The sequence below is a fragment of the Thamnophis elegans genome, chromosome 10 (genome assembly GCF_009769535.1).
Source record: "Thamnophis elegans isolate rThaEle1 chromosome 10, rThaEle1.pri, whole genome shotgun sequence".
In the NCBI taxonomy this organism is placed as follows: domain Eukaryota; kingdom Metazoa; phylum Chordata; class Lepidosauria; order Squamata; family Colubridae; genus Thamnophis; species Thamnophis elegans.
In genome coordinates this window covers 10,878,874-10,898,910 of record NC_045550.1, presented here as the reverse complement: position 1 = coordinate 10,898,910, position 20,037 = coordinate 10,878,874, and the positions used below count along the sequence as shown (strand labels likewise).

Below are 20,037 nucleotides of genomic sequence, written 5' to 3'. Positions count from 1 at the left end.
ATAGCCCAGGATTGATGATATTCCTAAATTGAGGTGTCTCATCATAAGGCCAAGACTTTGATTGCTTGCAGTGTTTTAGGCTGTGGATCAATCATGAGCATCTTTCCCTTTTCTTCCAACACAAATTATACAGTTTATAAGAGTTTATATAGCACCAGAAGGACATTTTCCTACTTTTGCCATAACATTGTACACTTCAGTTGCTTGAACATAAAATCTGCCTAACAGGAATCAAATCCCATGTTGTTATTCTAAGTCTTTAACTTCAGTCATTTGCTTTGTACATCTTGGACATCATTGGGAATTGCCCCTCATACCCACTAATCAGTTCTACTCTCTACTCTCTTCCTCTGTGTGCCAAACTACACTACACCTGGAGTTGTTTCAATCTCATCTTATTGGAGGTGGGCATTTCCTTACAATTGATACATCTATATCCAGCTAGAGAGTTCACATCTCTCTCTCTCTCTCTCCATCCAAAGTGCTTGATCCAAACTGGAAGTGCAACAACACATCAACAAATTTGACTATGTCAGTTATTTGAAGGCGAAGCTATTTGATGAGAGTTTGGTACCTTAACAAAAAGGATGACACAAAGCCTGTTCCCCTTTTCACCCTAAAGTATAGATTTGCATTGGTCTTTTCATCATTCCATCCTGGCAATCCATATGCCTAGAAGTGACAAATTCTCATTGATCAATTCAACTATACCAGAATGACTTCTCACTAATGTAAACAGCACCCTCACCAAATTCTATTAAGGTTAACCCAGGGACAATTTGTTTGCATCATGGAAAAACAAACAATGTGTTATCTTTTTGCAGAATGATAGGATAGATTCTTAGTGTCTTACTTACATTTTCTTTTCATTGGACTGGACCTATGTTTATGCCCTTTTTTCCTGACCAGAATCTTGGCAAAGATCAAAGATTAGAAGGATGTGACTAAATGCTTATGTATTAAAAGTTGATGGCCTTATCAGCCATCTAATTGCTGATCTGACCTCTACTACAGGGACAAATCTTTCATCCAGATTGCTGCTGTTTCCAGATTGGAGGGATTCAATTTCTAGTCCTTGTGGGATGGCTGTAAAGCAGATTATGTTGGTTGCTAAATTAAAATTCTTTGAGGAGTTTACCCACAAAGAGCAATTTAACTCTGCAATATCCGGTCCGCATGTTTTATCCTTACTCCATACTTGAAACATTGAGGGTTGATTCTCTTATCAATGAAGGGTTCAAACGTTCTATGGGAATTGAACCCACATCCAATGAATCCTAACAGGAGGAATCTGGTGACATGGTGCCTCCCAGTGGTCAGTTTAAATGAAAATATCCCTTAGAAGCCTTCCTCCAGAGAATTACAGTGGTGGTTAAGAGTTTGGGAACCCTTTTCAAATGTTCAGTATTTGTGCCTAAATATAACCTATCACATGATCTGTTTTCCATACAAGTCCTTGGTAGCTTTGGACCATTTTTTAAAAATGAATAATGAATGTATTCATTTTACTCAGTGAATAAACAAACAAGTCTGTTTTTGATTCATTTGTTTAATTGGATTCTCTTTAGGTAATGTTGGGATTTGCATGATGAACAGATAATATGCTAAGTCATATTTATGTAGAAATTTTAAAAGTTCAAAAAGGTTCACAAGCTTTAAAGCCCCATTGTACCTACTAAAGTTATGCCAGTTGATTACATGGGTTCAACCCTCTATTTTTATTCAGAACTATGAACTAGATCTATAACTATGAACTATCTATGAACTATGAACTCCAGAGAGATGCAATCACTGAAAGAGTTGTTGTGCCTTCAGTATCTTTTTATGACCAGATCTTCCTCCAAGAAGTTTGCTATTTGACAATGTAAAAGCAATTGCTTAACTATAACTACAGTCGTTGTTGGAGAGAGACTGGCCAAGCCAGGGAAGGAGTCAAACAGGGAATTAGTCTAAAATCATTACATAGGCACAAGAAAGCAAGGTCTGATCCTCCATTAATACTGTTGAACCTTATCTAGTCTGGACTAGGTGCAAACTGCCAGTCTCAGAAGATGGTTATGAAATAGCTAATTTGAATTCTTAGGCGTGGGTTTGGGTATGCCTGGCATTCCCGAATAATCATCTACGCATTCATCCAATCACTTGATTTAGACAACTGTTCTTTTGAATCTGGTGTCTCTCAGACTTAGGAACTGAAAGCTGGAGACATAACCAATTGTGTGATACAGTGGGGAAAGGCAGGCATGGCTCTAGACCAGGGCTGTCAAACTCACAGCCCACAGACCAGATGTGTCACGTGCTGGCCAGACCCACGCCTGGTTTAGCGAAGGGGAAAAAGTTGTGATACGTCACGTGACAACACCGTGAAAATTTGACACCCAGCCTAGACTAACAGGTTTATAAGAAGAACAGCACATGACAAGCCATAATACACGAATCCCAAAGATCTGTAGAACAGCAAATACAGAGAAGTATTTAGTTGGGGGGGGAGGGTTAAATTTAATTTTAATTTTTAAACTAAAATTTGCAATTTAAATGCAAATTTTAAATGTCTGCAGTATGTAAGTTTTCCCAGAGTTGTCTGAGTGGGCCTATTGTTTTGTAATTTGATGGACATAAAACTGTGAAATGGAAACTATCTTTTGAAATATAGTAACGGTAGAATAATAGTGTAATAGTAAATCTCTACAACTTCTACAAAGAGGAGCTATTTATTCCAAAAAACCTCTTATAACACTACTTATAAATAGAAACTGGAGATTGATGCTGTTATACAAACTATTTAAACCTTCACCATATTAAATACTGCATAGTTGTGCCAAAAGCAAAATATTTTTGAATCTTTCACTGGATTAATATCTTTCTAAATGCATGAGAATGTAATGGTCTTGGTGATGAGCTAATGATGCAGCTGTTATTCTTGCTAGCCATGTTTACATTATCTTCTTTCTTCATGAAAAATGTTGAGAGAAGAAAATACTTTTGTCTTTCTGAAAGATTCCGATTTATTCTACCTAAATGAAATTATTTTGAGATCATGGGAAAGCCGTTCCTCAACTCTTAAGAATCACATTAGTGCAGTGTTTCTCAACCTTGGCGACTTTAAGTCCTGTGGACTTCAACTCCCAGAATCCCCCAGCCAGCTTAAAGGACTTAAAGTCGCCAAGGTTGAGAAACACTGCATTAGTGCCTTGTTTCTCATCCTTAACAGCTTTAATCTGTGTGGACTTCAATTCCCAGAATTCCCCAACCAGCATGCTGGCTGGAGAATCCTGGGAATTGAAGTCCATACAGATTAAAACTGATGAAGTTGAGAAACTGCAATAATGGATGTTATTTTTTTTTCTTTTTTTTTTCTTTTTATATTGTTTTTTTAAAATAAACTTTTTTTATTTTTTACTAAACAAACAACACACAAAAATGATCATCTTACATTACATCTTGTAGAAAGTGTGTCAATTGGTTACAATTAGCTTTCGTGCATCTCTTCCAGAATCATTACTTACATTCACATCGAATATGAAAGTTCTTAATGAGTCTCACTTTCAACATATCATAGTTCTCATTTGGCTGAAATTGTTTTAATGTCCTAATGGATGTTATTGATGTTCTGGAATTTGTTGTTTAAATCAAATTGCTGTTTGTAAGTACCTGGCTATTGCAAGTTAAGTAGAATTTAATTATTGCATTAAAAGAAGGTTGAGACAGAATCTAGAAAAAAATATTAATAGATTAAAATTCTTTAGTAATATGTTATTTATAGTAGCTGAAAGACAGTTTGGTCTAGTGGTTAAAGTACCATACTAGAAAGCGGGAGACAGAGAGTTCAAGTTCAGCCTTGGCCATGAAACAGTCTTTGACTGATTGACTGACTGACTGACTTAGAAACAGTCATACTCTCTCCCAGTCCAACCCACGTCACAGGTTGTTGCTGCAGGGAAAATAGGAGGAGGAAGGTATGTTGGATATGTCTGTTACCAAATAATTCAATTGTTGCCTTGAGTTATTTGTAAAAATAATAAAAATGAGATTGTAAAAAAAATAAAAGTGAGATATATAAACAAACAAATTGCCTTAAATGAGATTGTAAAAAAAATAAAAAATGAGTTATATAAACAAACAAATTGCCTTAACGGCAGTTCTTCAACTAGATATATTTGAATTCACAGAACCAAACATTCAACTCCATTTGAATCGAAGTGACATTATTAACTTGATTATTTTGGGTCGTTCATTATTCAGAATTTATTTAAAGCCCTACATGGTATTGGACCTGGGTACTTGAGAGACCGCCTCCTGCCAATCACCTCCCTACGACCAATTAGATCCCACAGATTAGGCCTCCTCCGAATACCATCTGCTAGCCAATGTCGACTGTTGTATAGTAAAAGTTAGTCCTCGCTGTTACGAATGACAGCTCGGCAGCAGCCAGGTGCGTCTTAGCCAATCAGACGCGCCTGTCAGTTGCCGGGCGAGTCTGAGGAACTATAAAAGGCAGACTCGTTCAAACTGTCAGTTGTTCAGCACCAGAGCAGACGAACACTCCAGTCCAGCTGGAGCTGCTTCTCTGCCTCTCTCTCTACACAGATCATCCTTCTGTTGCTACATTGTTAAACCAGCACCCTGCCTGGTTGTTACCTGTTACTGTTACAAGTTGTGTTAAAATAAATTGGTTACAGAGTTACCGGACACGAGCCTCTGTCTCATTCCTGAAGATATAATACTGGCGACGAGGACTGGGGACCTGTAACCAGAAGAAAAAGGAACCAACTGCCACTTCTCCAACCAACTGCTATGGCCGGAATGCCAATGTTTGCCCCTTTTGGGGTTGGAGGTGAAACCTGGGAGGCATTTCTTGAACGGTTTGAATGCTTTTTAATCGCTAACAACCGTCAAGGTCAGTCTCAAGCGAGGAAATGTGGGTTCTTCCTTACGGCTTGTGGCCCAGAAATGTTTGCCACCGCAAGGTCCTTTGCCGCCCCTAGAGCGGTGTACGACCTCACCTGGCAAGAACTAACAGACGGATTGCAGGCATACTACGCACCTACTCCATCTCAAATAGCCAGACGCTTCGCTTACCGCAGGCGAGTCCAAAAGCCTGCAGAAACGGTAAATCAATTTTTGCAAGCCTTGAGAGTTGCTGCAGCGCAGTGTGAGTTCCCAGATCTTGAGGCAAATCTCGCAGAGCAATTCGTCTGTGGCCTAAAGGATATTTTTCTCAGGCGTAGACTTTTGGGGAAGCCTAAGGTCATATTAGCTTATGCCATAGACAAGGCTCGCGCTGCGGAGTTGGCAGATTCATCCTCCAACGAAATAGAACGCTACCTCGCGCAGATGACGGTTGCTGGAGGGTTACCTGCCACTCAAGCCTCAACCGTTCCAACTCCTCCTCCGCTCCAGCAGCCAACGTACATTACAAATCTAATTGATGAGCTAGCCCCCCTGCCTGACTATCTACAACAACTTCAGGTAGATAGACTTGGAGCACAACCCCGCCGTCAGCAGCCTCGACAGAGTCAAGCCATCAGCCGTTTCCCTTCAAACTCCTCTGCTTGCATTGGCTGTGGCGGAGCGCACGCCCGGGCTAATTGCCCCTTCAAGGCAGCGGTTTGCCGCCGCTGCGGAAAGAAAGGACATTTAGCCCATGTCTGCAAGGCTTCACTTCCTACTCCTTCTGCAGCAATCGAGCCACCTCCTCCATATGGTCCTCCTCCACCCCCGCCGAAGAGCTCGCAGCAGCGGAAACCTGCTCAGCGTCAAGACGAATGCTTTAACATCAATCAAGCTTCTTCGTCCCTGCATCAACTCATCCTCACAGGGTACGGACAAAATCAATATTAAAATACTGATTGAAGGGAAGCCGTGTCAGATGGAAGTGGACTCCGGCTCATCAAAATCCCTTCTTTCTTGGGACACTTTTTCTATGTTGTGCCCCCACGTGAAACGTTGTCACTTGTCACCCCTTAACGCAATTTTAACAGACTATCAAGGCTCCCATATCTCTATCCTAGGTTCATATGCCTTGAGGGTTTCTTATGGCAAGTTTTGCGCTGTTTTACCTGCTTTAATTGTTCAGAAACCTTTACCAGCAATTCTGGGGTTAGAGTGGTTTTCTCCCTTGGGTATCTCCCTTCAGGGGATTCATTCTACTGCGGACACGCCCCCAGACATAGCAGCAGTCTTGTCAGACTATGCTGATATCTTTGATGGCCAGCTAGGCCATTACAAAGGCAGCCCCATATCCCTTAGCTTGGACCCCCAGGTTGCACCAATCAGACTGAAGGCTCGTGGCGCAGGGCATACTGGAGCCCGTCGACCACTCACCTTGGGAGACCCCCATTGTGATTGCGGTGAAGGCCGACGGCTCCATTAGGATCTGCGCCGACTATAAGTCGACCATCAACCTTGGCCTTCAGGCAAACCCCTATCCAGTCCCTGTTGTACAGCACCTGCTCCATTCCTTGGGGCAGGGCCGTATTTTCGCTAAACTGGATATGGCGCAGGCCTACCAGCAACTCCCTGTGGATGACGATGCGGCGGCTGCCCAAACCATCGTCACCCACCGGGGGGCTTTCCGTTGTCGCCGCCTTCAATTCGGCGTTTCCGTTGCCCCGGGGATTTTCCAGAGCCTCATGGAACGTCTGCTCCATGGGCTCCCTGGAGTGGTACCTTACTTTGATGACGTCCTGATCGCTGCTGACAGCCGCTCAGACCTCATCAAAGTACTGAGGAAAGTCCTCGACCGTTTCAGGGGCGCGGGTCTTAAATTTAAACGCAGCAAATGTTTCTTTGCTGTGCCCCAAGTGGATTTCCTGGGCTTCACAATTGATGCCCAGGGAATTCATCCTACCCCTTCTAAATTGGCAGCTATCAGGAACGCTCCCACTCCTACTACAAAGGCGCAGCTCCAATCGTTCCTGGGGCTTCTAAATTTCTATGCACCTTTCATTCCTCACAAGGCATCACTAGCCGAGCCGCTACATCGGTTGCTCGACCGATCCGCGCCTTGGCAATGGGGCAGCCACGAAGCGCATGCATTCGCGGCTGTCAAATCCCTGCTGACGTCAGAGGCAGTCTTAGTGCAATATAGCGACAAGATGCCCCTGACTCTAGCATGTGATGCCTCCCCCGTCGGTTTGGGGGCTGTTCTGAGTCACGTCCTGCCCAATGGCTCAGAAGCCCCCATAGCTTTTTATTCCAGAACACTGTCCTCGGCTGAGAGGAACTACAGCCAGATTGACAAGGAGGCTCTGGCTGCAGTGTCTGGAATCAAAAAGTTTCACGACTACCTATACGGGCGGCACTTCACCCTATTCACAGACCATAAGCCACTCCTTGGGCTACTGGCTGGTGATAGACCGACCCCTCCTATCCTGTCCCCAAGGATGACCCGCTGGACGGAGTTCTTAGCGGCGTATTCTTACGCCCTGTGCTACCGTCCGGGTAAGCAAATAGGGCATGCAGATGCCCTTAGTCGCTGCCCTCTTCCGGACACGGAAGATCAAGCGGTTCCTTGCCGTTCTGTTCTGGCAATTGCTCAGTTAGAATTGCCATTGACTTCTACCGATGTGGCCGCCTACTCTCGGTCTGACCCCACACTGTCACAGCTATTGAACTGGGTCCTGAGAGGCTGGCCTGCGGGTGAGTTACCACCTCAGTTCAAGCACTTCAAGAACAGACAGTGGGAGCTTTCTATACATTCAGACTGCCTACTGTGGGGCGACCGTGTGGTCATCCCAACGGTCCTCCGACAACAGATTCTGCAACGTCTCCATGAAAGTCACCCCGGAGTAAGCAGAATGAAGGCCCTTGCTCGCAGTTTCGTTTGGTGGCCAGGGTTAGATGCAGAGATCGAAGCCTGGGTCGCCAAATGCGAAACCTGCCAGCAGTCCCGACCATCTCCTCCTTCCTCTCCCTCCCGGGAATGGGAGATGCCTCGGGGTCCCTGGTCTAGAATACATATAGATTTCGCTGGCCCCTTTCACGGCCAGACTTTCCTTATAGTTGTGGACGCGTACTCTCGATGGGTGGAAGTATTGCTCATGCACTCCACCACATCTGACAGTACTGTGCGAGCCTTGCGACGATTGTTCGCAACCCACGGGTTGCCGGACACAGTAGTGTCCGACAACGGCCCGCAATTCACGTCTACAACGTTCCAAACATACCTGGCCGAGCAAGGGGTCCGCCACGCGCTGGTTGCCCCTTACCACCCGGCCAGCAATGGCCGAGCGGAAAGGGCGGTTAGATCTGCCAAGGAGGCTTTGGGCCGTCTAAACCGTGGAGACTGGCAGGCAAGGGTGGATGCTTACTTATTGGCACAGCACTCCACACCTTGCCCCCTGACACAGAAAAGCCCCGCGGAGATGTTGATGGGCAGGCGCCTGCGGACCACCCTGGATAGATTGCATCCCATCTATTCAGGAATTCAGTCTGGCAACCTGGGGCCTCCAACCCCCTCCCGCACTTTTAAGCCTGGGGACCTGGTTTGGGCTAGAAACTATGGAGGAGAGACGAGATGGGTGCCTGCAATTATAACCGAAATAACAGGGCCCGTTTCCTACAGGATTCGAGTTTCAGATGGATCAACCTGGAGAAGACACCTGGATCAATTGAGACAACGACGGTCATCAGAAAATGATTCTCAAGCCGACACGCAAGGTCCTGGCTTAACCGTTTCTCAGCCAGACCTGAACCCGCAACCGCAGTTAAATAACCACAACTCTCCAGCCTTCTCCAATCCAGGCCAGCCTAGCTCAGTATCACAGCCCAGCAGTGCTTCTCAATCCGGAGTTGAAAACCCCAACCCATTACGTTTAGGCCAACATAGACCTAGCCTTCCCCTTCCAGAGGCCGCCTACCGGCCTAGTCATAAGCCGTCAACATCCTCGGCCGCGCCCCCTTCGCCCAGCTTACCATTCAGTGGGAGTCATCCATTCAGGGTTCCTCTGCCATCAGACGTCACCTGGAGCTTCACTCCCCGAGGGGAGGAGCTCAGACAGGGACATCAATGCGATGATCCGCCTGCAATGCAATTGCGGCGTTCGGGGCGTGTCCGCCGTTCTCCTGTATACTTACAAGACTACGCGTGCGCAAACATCACGCATGCGCACAGCTGGGGGGGAAGAAGTGTTGTATAGTAAAAGTTAGTCCTCGCTGTTACGAATGACAGCTCGGCAGCAGCCAGGCGCGTCTTAGCCAATCAGACGCGCCTGTCAGTTGCCGGGCGAGTCTGAGGAACTATAAAAGGCAGACTCGTTCAAACTGTCAGTTGTTCAGCACCAGAGCAGACGAACACTCCAGTCCAGCTGGAGCTGCTTCTCTGCCTCTCTCTCTACACAGATCATCCTTCTGTTGCTACATTGTTAAACCAGCACCCTGCCTGGTTGTTACCTGTTACTGTTACAAGTTGTGTTAAAATAAATTGGTTACAGAGTTACCGGACACGAGCCTCTGTCTCATTCCTGAAGATATAATATCGACTGTCGACCCCTCGGGGGAGGGCCTTCTCTGTGGCTGCTCCGGCCCTCTGGAACGATCTCCCCATAGAGATCCGGACCCTCACCACCCTTCCGGCTTTCCGCAAAGCCACTAAGACCTGGCTGTTCCAGCAGGCCTGGGGCTGATGAGTTCCCGGCCCCACTTAAACTGTTGTGACTGTTGCTCTGTTTTAACTTGCTTGTTTTGTCTTTTGTTTGTATTTCCCTTCCCCCCTTGCTTGTTAGCCGTCCTGAGTCTCTCGGGATAGGGCGGCATACAAATGCAATAAACAACAACAACAACAACAACAAACATAATGAATTGTACTGGACCGTGTGGTCTTATTTTTCTTTTTGGACTCTGAAAAGATTCTGCAGGAGGCCTGTTTTCAGAGTCTTGTGAAGACAAGACCCTTAGGTATATATCTCTAACAATACTTCTGTTTACATAGAATTTATATCAGTAGTCTCAAATCTTGCCAAGGCAGTACAAATAGTAAATAAATTAGTTCAAATTCACTTTTGATTAGCAGGTTAACTACTGTACATGGTTGTAGATCAAGTTGTCATTTTCTTCACAACTTTGGTACACGGACAGTATAATGTGCAGCATTTGTCTTCAGCTCATTAGATCAGTGGTTCCCAAACTTGGCAACTTTAAGACTTGTGGACTTCAACTCCCAGAATTCTCCAGCCAGCTCTGCAACAGAATTCTGGGAGTTGAAGTCCACAAGTCTTAAAGTTGCCAAGTTTGGGAACCACTGCATTAGATAAATGTTAATCTAATAGATTGACAAGATTTCAGGCTTGCACAAAAAAAGATTGTTGTTCAAAATATTGGCTCCAAAGCCAATATTTTGAAATAGTTTAAGTAAATGAAATTTATGCTAACCTCACCCTCTGTTCCTTTATTGTCTGGTTCAGATTGTAAGTCCTGAATTATTCAGAACTAAAACTCCTGGCTTGGCTTTTCTGGCAAAGTGGCTAAACAAACCATGGAAATGCCTTTCATGATTTCCTTAGCATTATGTCTGAAAATTGGCTCTTTCAAGCCAAGTCCTAAAGCCACATTTGTTCATGACCAGTGCATGCAAACACAGCAGGCCTTACCCTCTAAGAAGGCAGTTCACAAATCGTAATAAGTCGGACCATAATTTGTTTAGCTTGGCTTAATGTATCGTAGGAGCCAAACTATTTCCTTTTATTCCAAGATTTATGGCTTAATCCAATGCATGAAACAAATGAATAGTTGAACACTTGACATATAGCACAGTGGTAATATATAACTCATAATGCAATGGTAAACACAGGTTTGGCATGCAGATAGCATTACTGGTTTGAGAAAGAATATTTTTTTCAGGAAAAAAAATGACCTACTGATGGAGTTGGAGAGGCCTCTTCCCTCATGGAGATCCTAGAAAGCTCCTGCCAATCAGAGTCTGCACTCTTGAGCTCAATGCTCTAAAGGTGTAACTTGGCATAAGGTAGTCAAATAAACCCATATGCAGTATATTTCCTTTGGCTTACATTCAGAGCTCTCAGAATTCACTGGTACAATTTGGAGGCACACTTGGGAAAATTGCTGCACTAAATCTTTGCATTCCTCCAACTTCTTACAATTAGACCTTGGCCAAGAATAAAGGAGCCACACAATTTCTCTTTATTTAAAATATTTCTTCATCACCAAAGGTGTGTCTGTGCCAGCTTGCATAATCCATATAGTAGAGTGCAAACACTAAACAAATGTATAAAAGCAGCAATTCAAAGTAATTCAGGAACTATATAGGGCCAAATATATTTACCATATTTTTGGAGTATAAGACGCACCTTTTTCCCTCAAAAAAGAGGCTGAAAATCTGGGTGCGTTTTATACACTGGATACAGCATTTTTTGCCTGATGAAATCCTGTCCCCCTCACCAAAATGGCCGTGCAGAGCCTTTAGGAGGCTTTCAGAGTGCTCCTGGAGACTGGGTAGGGCAGAAATGAGTGAAAAACGGGCTTTTTTGCTCAATTCCCCCCCCCCCCCCAATCTCCCAGGAGTACTCTATAAGCTTCCTAAAGGCTACGCATGCCCTTTAAAAAAAAACTGGCCATTTTGAGAGGTGTGCAGAGTGCAAAAACTTTTTTTAAAATTTGCCTCTTCAAAATCTTGGTGCGTTTTATACTCCGAAAAAATATGGTAATTCTATTTAAAACTTCTTCAGAAAGTCTAGGCAGAGGAAGAAGAGGAAGATAGAAAATCATCCAGGCTCTTCTCCAGGAAGGAGATCTGGAGTCTGAGTGTTCTGCAAAAATACTGTATTTGTTGCGGGTGTAGAATACTGCATTCTGCTCTGAACAACTATATTCCAAAAGCTCTTCCTTTTTAGAAAGCAAAACAGGATTTTAATAGTTTTAATAGTTACAATAAAATGGCCCAGTTTTCTTGATAGGAAAAATTTACTATGTTTAAATGTCTAATGACATTTTAAAATGATGTGTTACCCAAGAGATTAATGACAGGATTAATGTTTAAATTCCAAGGCAATCCTCCAAATATTGTTCGGGTCAACTAGGAAGCAGAACTGTTATTTCAAGAGATTGGGTATGAATTGTATGTTATGGCTATCCAAAGGTGTGTGGTGGTGGTGGGGGAACTACACATCTAAAGGCAGGAGGAAGCTGCTTTAAAGATTTGTTTCAAGCTCTTATAAACGCTTTTGGGAAACTTTGAAGAGCCTCATCTTTTTCGATCGGCATCAACATGACACAGCTACGACAGGGGTGGGATTGAAATTTTTTAGCAACCAGTTCTGGTTGGGTGTGGCCATGGGAGAATGGCCTACTCAGCCTCCCCCGGGCTCTGGAGGCCCTCTGGAAGCCGGAAATGGGTCCTTGTGCACTTCCAGAACTTACAATAGGCCAGTTTTTTGCCCTCCCAGAACCTCCGTGCGGGCCCTGTACTTACCTGGCACGATGAATGGGCCACAGGGAGACTCCTGGGAGGGGTGGGCCAGCTTGTCCTTGCAACAACTGGTTCAGCAAACCAGATGCAAAATTAGCATCCGGTTTGCCTGAACCGGTCTGAACTGGCTGAATCCTACCCCTGGGCTGCGATCTCCCCACTGCTGCTATGCCCAAGAAGGACTTAATGGGTTAGGAATTAAGATAAATTAAGGGAAATCTGAGCTATTGTCTTTCCAGAGTGGACTGCTCTGGCACCCAAACTTTTATTTGAGATGTGTGCTTAATCACAAAGATGGCTTCGCCTTTACATTCCTCATTTACATTAAGTGTTTTCTGTTCATCTCTTTATGAAAGTATATAAGTAGACGTGTAAACTATCTCTGAAAGTCTTTGACAACAGCCAATGACCATTGTGAGGTTGATACAGGTAGTCCTCAACTTACAGCTAAAATTGAGCTCGAAATTTATGTTGCTAAGTGAGAAATTTGTTAAGTGAGTTTAACAGTGGAAAACTAAATTTGGAGGTTATTTTACAATAGTGCTCAGAACGTCTGGTACTTAAGAATCATTTCTATGTTTATGGGACCCTTGTAATTGGAATTAAAAAACTGACTTAAAAAAATTAATAATCCTTATTTCCAGGATGCAAACCACAGTAGAAGAGGAAAGTGATAATTAATAGTACCAAGGTCTCAAAAGGAATTAGGACAATTAACACTTTCCCAATTCTAAATAAACTTAAGTCCTTGCCCAGAATAATTAAGGCAGCAATTTGCTAAATTCAAAAAAAGAAGAAATCTAGATAACTAGATAACAGCTTGGTCTATGAAAGTTGGAATTACTATTATTTAAAGTAGCTTGTCTAGAAATTCCACTTGGATTATTGACTGGGGGTGAGTGGGGTGAGTATTTCAAATAGTGTTTTAGATGCCACTAAAGAGTTAATCCAGTCTCGACATAGCGTTCAGTTTTGACTAGCATTAGTGGAATGTCTTTGGCCTTTATGGAATCAAGATATCATCCCTCATTTGCCTTAAGGGGTTAGGAATCTATCCACTTTATTTTCCAACATACAGGCATTATTTTGTAAGTACATGGCATCATGGCTTGTGTGAACATTAGAAGAGAGGAAACAGCCATTAATCAATGTTATTCATTGTATAATTAAATCCATGACCTCTGACTTCACATCATTAACTGCTGGGCTCAGGGAAAGATTGCACCAGAACATCTGTTCATTGTCAATCTTCAAGCAGTTTTTATTTACAGAAGATCTTAGCCTTTATCTAGTGCCAGTCATACACTTACCCTTGTAATGAGAACTACTTTATACTACCGAGCTAATGATGTTTTAACCTGAGGATGAGAGTCTACAAACAATGGACATCTCTCTCTCTCTCTGTGTAATGTTGGTGTGGTCAAAATCAAAGTTTATTTACTCTTAGAAGTATCAGTACAGATTGAATGCCTGCTTCCAATTTTTAAAAACTTAGTGCTTTGAGTTCATGTATGTGAAACAGGTACTCAAAAATAAGTTCTTTTGCTATTTGAATACAAGGGAATCAGTGGTGGGTTCCGGACCCAGCGGTGTCCACATGGATGTGCATAGCGCATGGGCACACATGCGCATGCATCTTATCACCTCCGCGACGCTCCAACTGCTCAGCGGAGCGTCATGCAGGTGCTGTATGTGCCGTGTGTGTGTGTGGAAGCACTGAAGCCTTAGAACAGTGTTTTTCAACCACTGTGCCGTGGCACACTAGTGTGCCGTGACATAGTGTAAGGTGTGCCGTGGGAAAAACACCCGCCTATATTGAATATAGGCACAGAGTTAAATTTTTTTAACATTTTCTAATGGTGGTGTGCCTCGTGATTTTTTTCATGAAAAAAGTGTGCCTTTGCACAAAAAAGGTTGAAAAACACTGCCTTAGAAGACAGGTAAGGAACTCAGGCGGACGGGTGGGCCCTCCAGAGCACCGTACCGTAACGGTATCCGGTGCTCCGGGCAGGCTCCAGTTCACTCGTACCGGGGCGTACTGCCTGCAACCCACCACTGAAGGGAATGTGAGTTCTTAACTGAACACAGTTCCTCATCTGTATCACATTGAACAGTATATTCCCATTTTAAACTCTTCCTTGTAAATATAAGGAAGCCTGGGGGGGCGGGGCATGGGTAGAATATACATTTCTAATTTTTGTCTGCATTTGGTGCTGATTTTTTTTTCTTGAATGCCCTAAAAATAGGACATGTGACATATAGCATTGCCTAAAAATGGATTTAGTTTTTACCTTAATCTCCAAAAACACCATGCATATGCTATATATTCTTCTTCAACAATATCTTATCTAAAATATAGTCTCCATAGCTCCTGAATCTACTCCATGTTGATACCTAACACTTTCTATTAATAGCAATGGCATGTGAAAGGAGTAATTTTAACCCAACATTTATAGAGACACCATAAGAATGAAAAAAATACAGCATAATGATAATAACTGATGTGTATATGGTTGCTACGAGTCAACAATTAATTGATGACACATAATCAATGCGATATCTTAAAACAGAAGTGGACTTTATTAGACAGTAGCATATAACAAATGCACTGATGCTGGAAACATTTCTTAATTATTCTTATTTTGTAAAAATGATCTGTGGTTTGATAATTTACATGCAAGTAGATTTTATAATGATATGAGCTTTGCTGCAGCAATCTTCTGAATGTGTGGCAATTTAAAAGTGGGTCAAGAAATGTCAGAATACATTGTAAATCAGTTTGATCTATTGCCTGCTCCATTCTTCATAATTCACATAAAGCTCTTCAGGAGGGCATGTGTGCATGTTCAGATGAACATAGATGCACGCCTACAACAGTTGGAATTCTGTTTAATGAAGATTGTTTTGATTGCTTGAAGGTTTATGAATCTCCTACAGACTTTCATAGGAAATGTGCACAGATTGAAGTGCCACAGTTGAGGATAGGGCTAATGTGTACCTCCATGCATATTTCTTTATTGCCACTTATATTTTGGCTTTTTGCTCACATCTCTGTGCTTAACTATGATTTGCTCAGCCTAACATTTGAAAATGGGCAAAATCATGTTCCTTACTCTTGCTGTAAAGCCACAAATCCCACAAACCTTTACACTTAATTAGCTAGGCAACAGTCAGATTTGTTCTGCTATTCAGAGGATTCCCACATAACCTCAAATATCCATCTCTACTTCCTAGGGTTCAAAATGAAGCAGTAGAAATTGCTTTAATGCTCTAAACTATTGAGTATCGATGACAGGACACAAGAAGCTCTGTCCAAATGCTGAGCCTTTTATTTAGAAGCTTAGGAATTGAACCTTGTAAGAGCACATACGTTCAAGCAGAGAATTCCCAGACAACTAAATAGCAAACATGGTGCATGTTGGGTGATGATTTTTTCAGTTTTTGTGAACAAGACCACTAGTGGAAATCCAGTGAGCGTCCTAGCATAAAAAGACCCTGAGACCCAGTGAGGTTCAAGGAGAATTCTTCATCTGAACTCTTCCGCAATCAGGAAAATCTAATTTTAGTTTTTGGTTTGGCCATTTTACCTGGCCTTACCTGTTTTGGTGCATAATGTCCTTCATAGCCTCGTGTTCCTACACGCACACACACGTACGTATATACACATATATTCCTGTCATCATGCCTAATTGCGTTTGAAGCCAGTGAGGGTAGCTTCAAGACAGAGGCTGAAAACTGGAAAGGTCAGCCAGATTAAAGCAGTTGATTGGAAACCTCAACATAAAGACGTCACAGGGAAGAGAGTGCTGCTATATTGCACTTGGATACAAGCAAATGAGTCATCAAGAGATGCTCTTCTTCTTGTAGGACATGGAACTGGAAGGGAGAAGCCATTGGCTGAATTGTACACCAATCATCGCTGTAACTAGGGAATGCTTTAGCCTTTTTTCTCCCTTAGAGCTTGGCAGAAGTGAATTTCTAAAAAAAACACCATAGTTTGGATTTGCTTGTGTGCATCTTTTCTGCGCAGTGTATTTGTGTCTCATGGTAACAATTCTTTGCTTCCGCTTCATTCATTTGCGCAATAATTACTTCAAACTGTTTTTATTTCTCTTCATTTAATGTCTGTAATTGCTATTTCATATTCTCCTTGATGCTGTAAGTAAAGGAATTTACAGATTGCAGATTTACAAACTTGATAAGTCTTGTTGCTTATTGCTCTAGTGATTATCCAGCTCAGTAAATTCCCTAGGAGTATTACCATAGGAATTGCAACTACAATCCCAACTATCTCCTGCTAATAAGAGCTAATATATTTTACAAGATCCCAGGTTAGAAAAGAAAGGATACTGAAGCGGAATTTTTAGACTTGTAACTAAGGCATTTCCTAAAATATTTTTTAATGTAATAAATTTGAATAAAATCAAGAATCAAAAGAAAAAGATAGAAGTCAAAATAATGTGATTTATTAAGGAAAACTGAGATTTGTATATATGTGTTTTCTATTGAGTTTTGTTCTTTATCATGTTGGGAAAAAATCTTCTATTGTTGGTTAAAATGTTCATGTTTTATTTGTATATTTTGAAGTGTTGCATTATGTTTTAGAATGTTTATGGCATTTTATAACTAAATGTCATCTTTTATAAACCAGCTTGTGAGATTTGGCTACTGGGCTGTAGCAAAATTTAATGAAATAATAAAAGGCACCTGTGTGATGATGTTTAATGGGTCGTGCCATGGTAAACAAATTGGGAAATGTAGGACAAGGCAGAATTATATCCTCTTTTCATTAAAAGGCTACAGACAATGGGCAGAGATTGATCTGAGAAAGACCAAATGATGTGACATTGAAAAGAAAAATAAGATTAAAGATGTGAACACTCAATAGGTCAAAATTTAAAGAAGAAATTTAGAACAAATCTGTGTATGTCTTTATACATTAAAGTAGAATACAGTGCTTGCTTCATCCTAGATTAGGGTGGGGAAGTATGGCCCTTTTATGATGTATGGAGTTCAACTTCCAGAATTCTTGAGCTGGCATGGCTGGCTCAGGAATTCTGGGAATTGAAGTCCACAAGTTGTAAAGCGCCTCTCTTTCAGCTGTCTCTCAAGGTTGGCTGGGTTGGACCCTTGACTGCTGTCGCACGCCCCGCTTCTCCTCCTCACGACTGATACCATGTTTTGTGAGAATAAAAGTGGGCATGCAGAGAGAACTGGGAGAGGAAGAAACAGGTCCCGAGTGGGTGGGCGGGCGCCCTACATACCTGCATTTCCCCCTTCCCGCAAAGCAGTCATCCCCTCTGCTCGCTCATGCATGGCTGCCTATGTTCTGCACGCTCCCCCTACAGGAGTGAGAAAGTGGTGTGGGAGGTTTGGCTTGATGGCCTGTTTTGTCTCGGAAGGGGGAGAAAGGAGGTGGAATTGCCCAGCAGGAATATGTCTTCCTTGGCTGTCTTCAGCCACCTCTCCCCTTTAGGCTCGCCAGATCTAGCCACTCGCTTTCCCTACTGGAGAAATCCAGAACCCCAAAAAGGGACGGCCGTGGTGCTTTGAAAGCTACTTGCAGATGCCACTCAAATGTATGTAGCTTTGAGTTCAGCAGTCTCTATTCCTAGTAGGAAGTGAGTGGCAACCTGCAAGGTTGTGAAATTCCACCCCGGGGGGAATTTTCTGACATTTTGCAAGGCGGCTCTCAAAGAGAATGAAGCGGGTGCGGTGCACCCTGCGGGATGGAGAGTTGGAGACGAGGCCAGTGCCTCCTGCCTGCTCACTCGCCGCTTTCCCTGCAAGCCACGCAGTTGACCAGGCAGGGCCCGGGTTGCAGCCGGCGGGGAGGGAGGGCTAGGCTAGCGTGAATGCTGCTTACCTGTGTGTAGGCAGGAGGAGGCAATTCTGTGGATCCACATGGCAAAGGCGAGGCAGGATGAGTGTCAGAGTGGGTGGGGGCGTGGCCAGCCAGTGCAATAAAAATTGCTCTGCGTATGCACAGAAGCAAAACTCAAGATGGGAGAACCGGTTTGGGGGCATGGCAAGCCTGGGGCGCTGCCAGTTCCAGCAACCCAGGCCTCCAAACCACTACCGGTTTGGCTAAACCAGTCCGAACTGATGGGAACCCACCTGTGATGCAGCCCAGTCTGCCTTTGGTATTAATGTTGTATAAGGGGATTTATCAGGTGGAAGAGATTACTTGTTGTTCAATAGATGAGGCACAAGACTTTGGATGATACTTCCAGTTTGACTGGCAAATAGATGTACACACACACATACACACACAGCACAGTTTTTCTGCATATGGCTGCTTCCTGTTATACAGATGGCTGTCTGTGCAGCAATTGGCCATTCTGCTTATTTTTGGAACAAGAGGAGGAAGTGTTTACAGTTGCCCAGTAACTGTTGCACATCTTTATAATCAGAGTTCTAGAAATCCCCATCAGTCAGTTTATGACACTGAAAACAATGGGTATTGTAAAACATGTACATGCATGAATGTCCCAAACAACAGCTGGAGCGTGCGGTTTGGAGAGCGGCAGGGTGTAAGGAAAATGAGAATTGGCTATAATAACAAACTTAATAACAGAATCCTTTCTTCTCCTGCAGGAGGTGGAGGAAAGCGCAAAGGTAAAAGCAAAAAATGGAAGGAAATCCTGAAGTTTCCTCATATTAGCCAGTGTGAAGATCTTCGAAGAACAATAGGTACAAACTTGCTTTTGTTTTTCAAACATTTGGGTTGAGAGCCTTTCTTATAACAAAGTAAAACAGCTTTGCTTTTTAACATGGGAAACTTTACTAAATCGGATGAAATGTGTAGCCTTCAAATATTAAACTTTTGAATATAATTACTGTAAATAATAATCCAAAAATACTAGGTGATGCGTTGTTAGGCATATGAAAATCTCCTGCTTCTCGCTTGGAGGATTAACTTCCAGAAAACTACTGCATTATTCCCAGATTGAATGGATTATCATGTTCTGGGAGAGTTCCTGAAATACTAATCGATTTTGTACAAACCTACTATTTGTATTGTCGTATTTTTATTATACATGCTACTCTTTCAAAGAAATCTGCGCATTAAAGACAATAGTGCACGGCCTGGACTAATATGGTTTGCCATTCACGTAGAAATTGTTGAGTGAGCACATATGTTGGGGTGTGTAAATTGCTACAAGAGAGAGGTGTACACTGCAGAACAGCTTTTTCTGGAATTTTAGATGAAACAGAACAGTCTGTCTCTGAACTGGATGTTTTCTCAGCAGTTGGGTTTCTACTTCCATTTACACATATATCACTGAAATTCTGGGCTGTGGAATAATCTATCCCTCTACATGGCTCTTTGGGAATAGATGTCACAGTGTTCGAGGCGTTTGAACAGCAGGATCTCTGGCAACATCAAACTGCTTTTATCGACTTTTAAAAAGTGGGCTTGTGCTTTTTGGCATATCTTGGAGAAACTCCCTTCCCCAATGAACGGAGGGAAATGGTACTCCGGGTGTCCACTGCTAACCTCTACACCCATTGTGGGAGTCAGATGCCCTGCAATTTTTGTAACCCAGGCTGTAATAGAATTCTGTTGAATATGGAAGAAGAAAAATGTTTCTCAAATATGGCAGACAAGA

The 20,037-nt window shown here is 42.9% G+C and overlaps 1 protein-coding gene across 1 annotated transcript in view; it reads left to right on the top strand.

Annotated features, from left to right (window-relative positions):
- The window catches only part of GRK5 (G protein-coupled receptor kinase 5), a 196,016-nt gene that overhangs the window by 57,313 nt on the left and 118,666 nt on the right, over window positions 1-20,037 (top strand). The window contains 1 exon segment of the mRNA XM_032225719.1: window positions 19,022-19,117. Coding sequence (XP_032081610.1) covers window positions 19,022-19,117 — 96 coding nt within the window.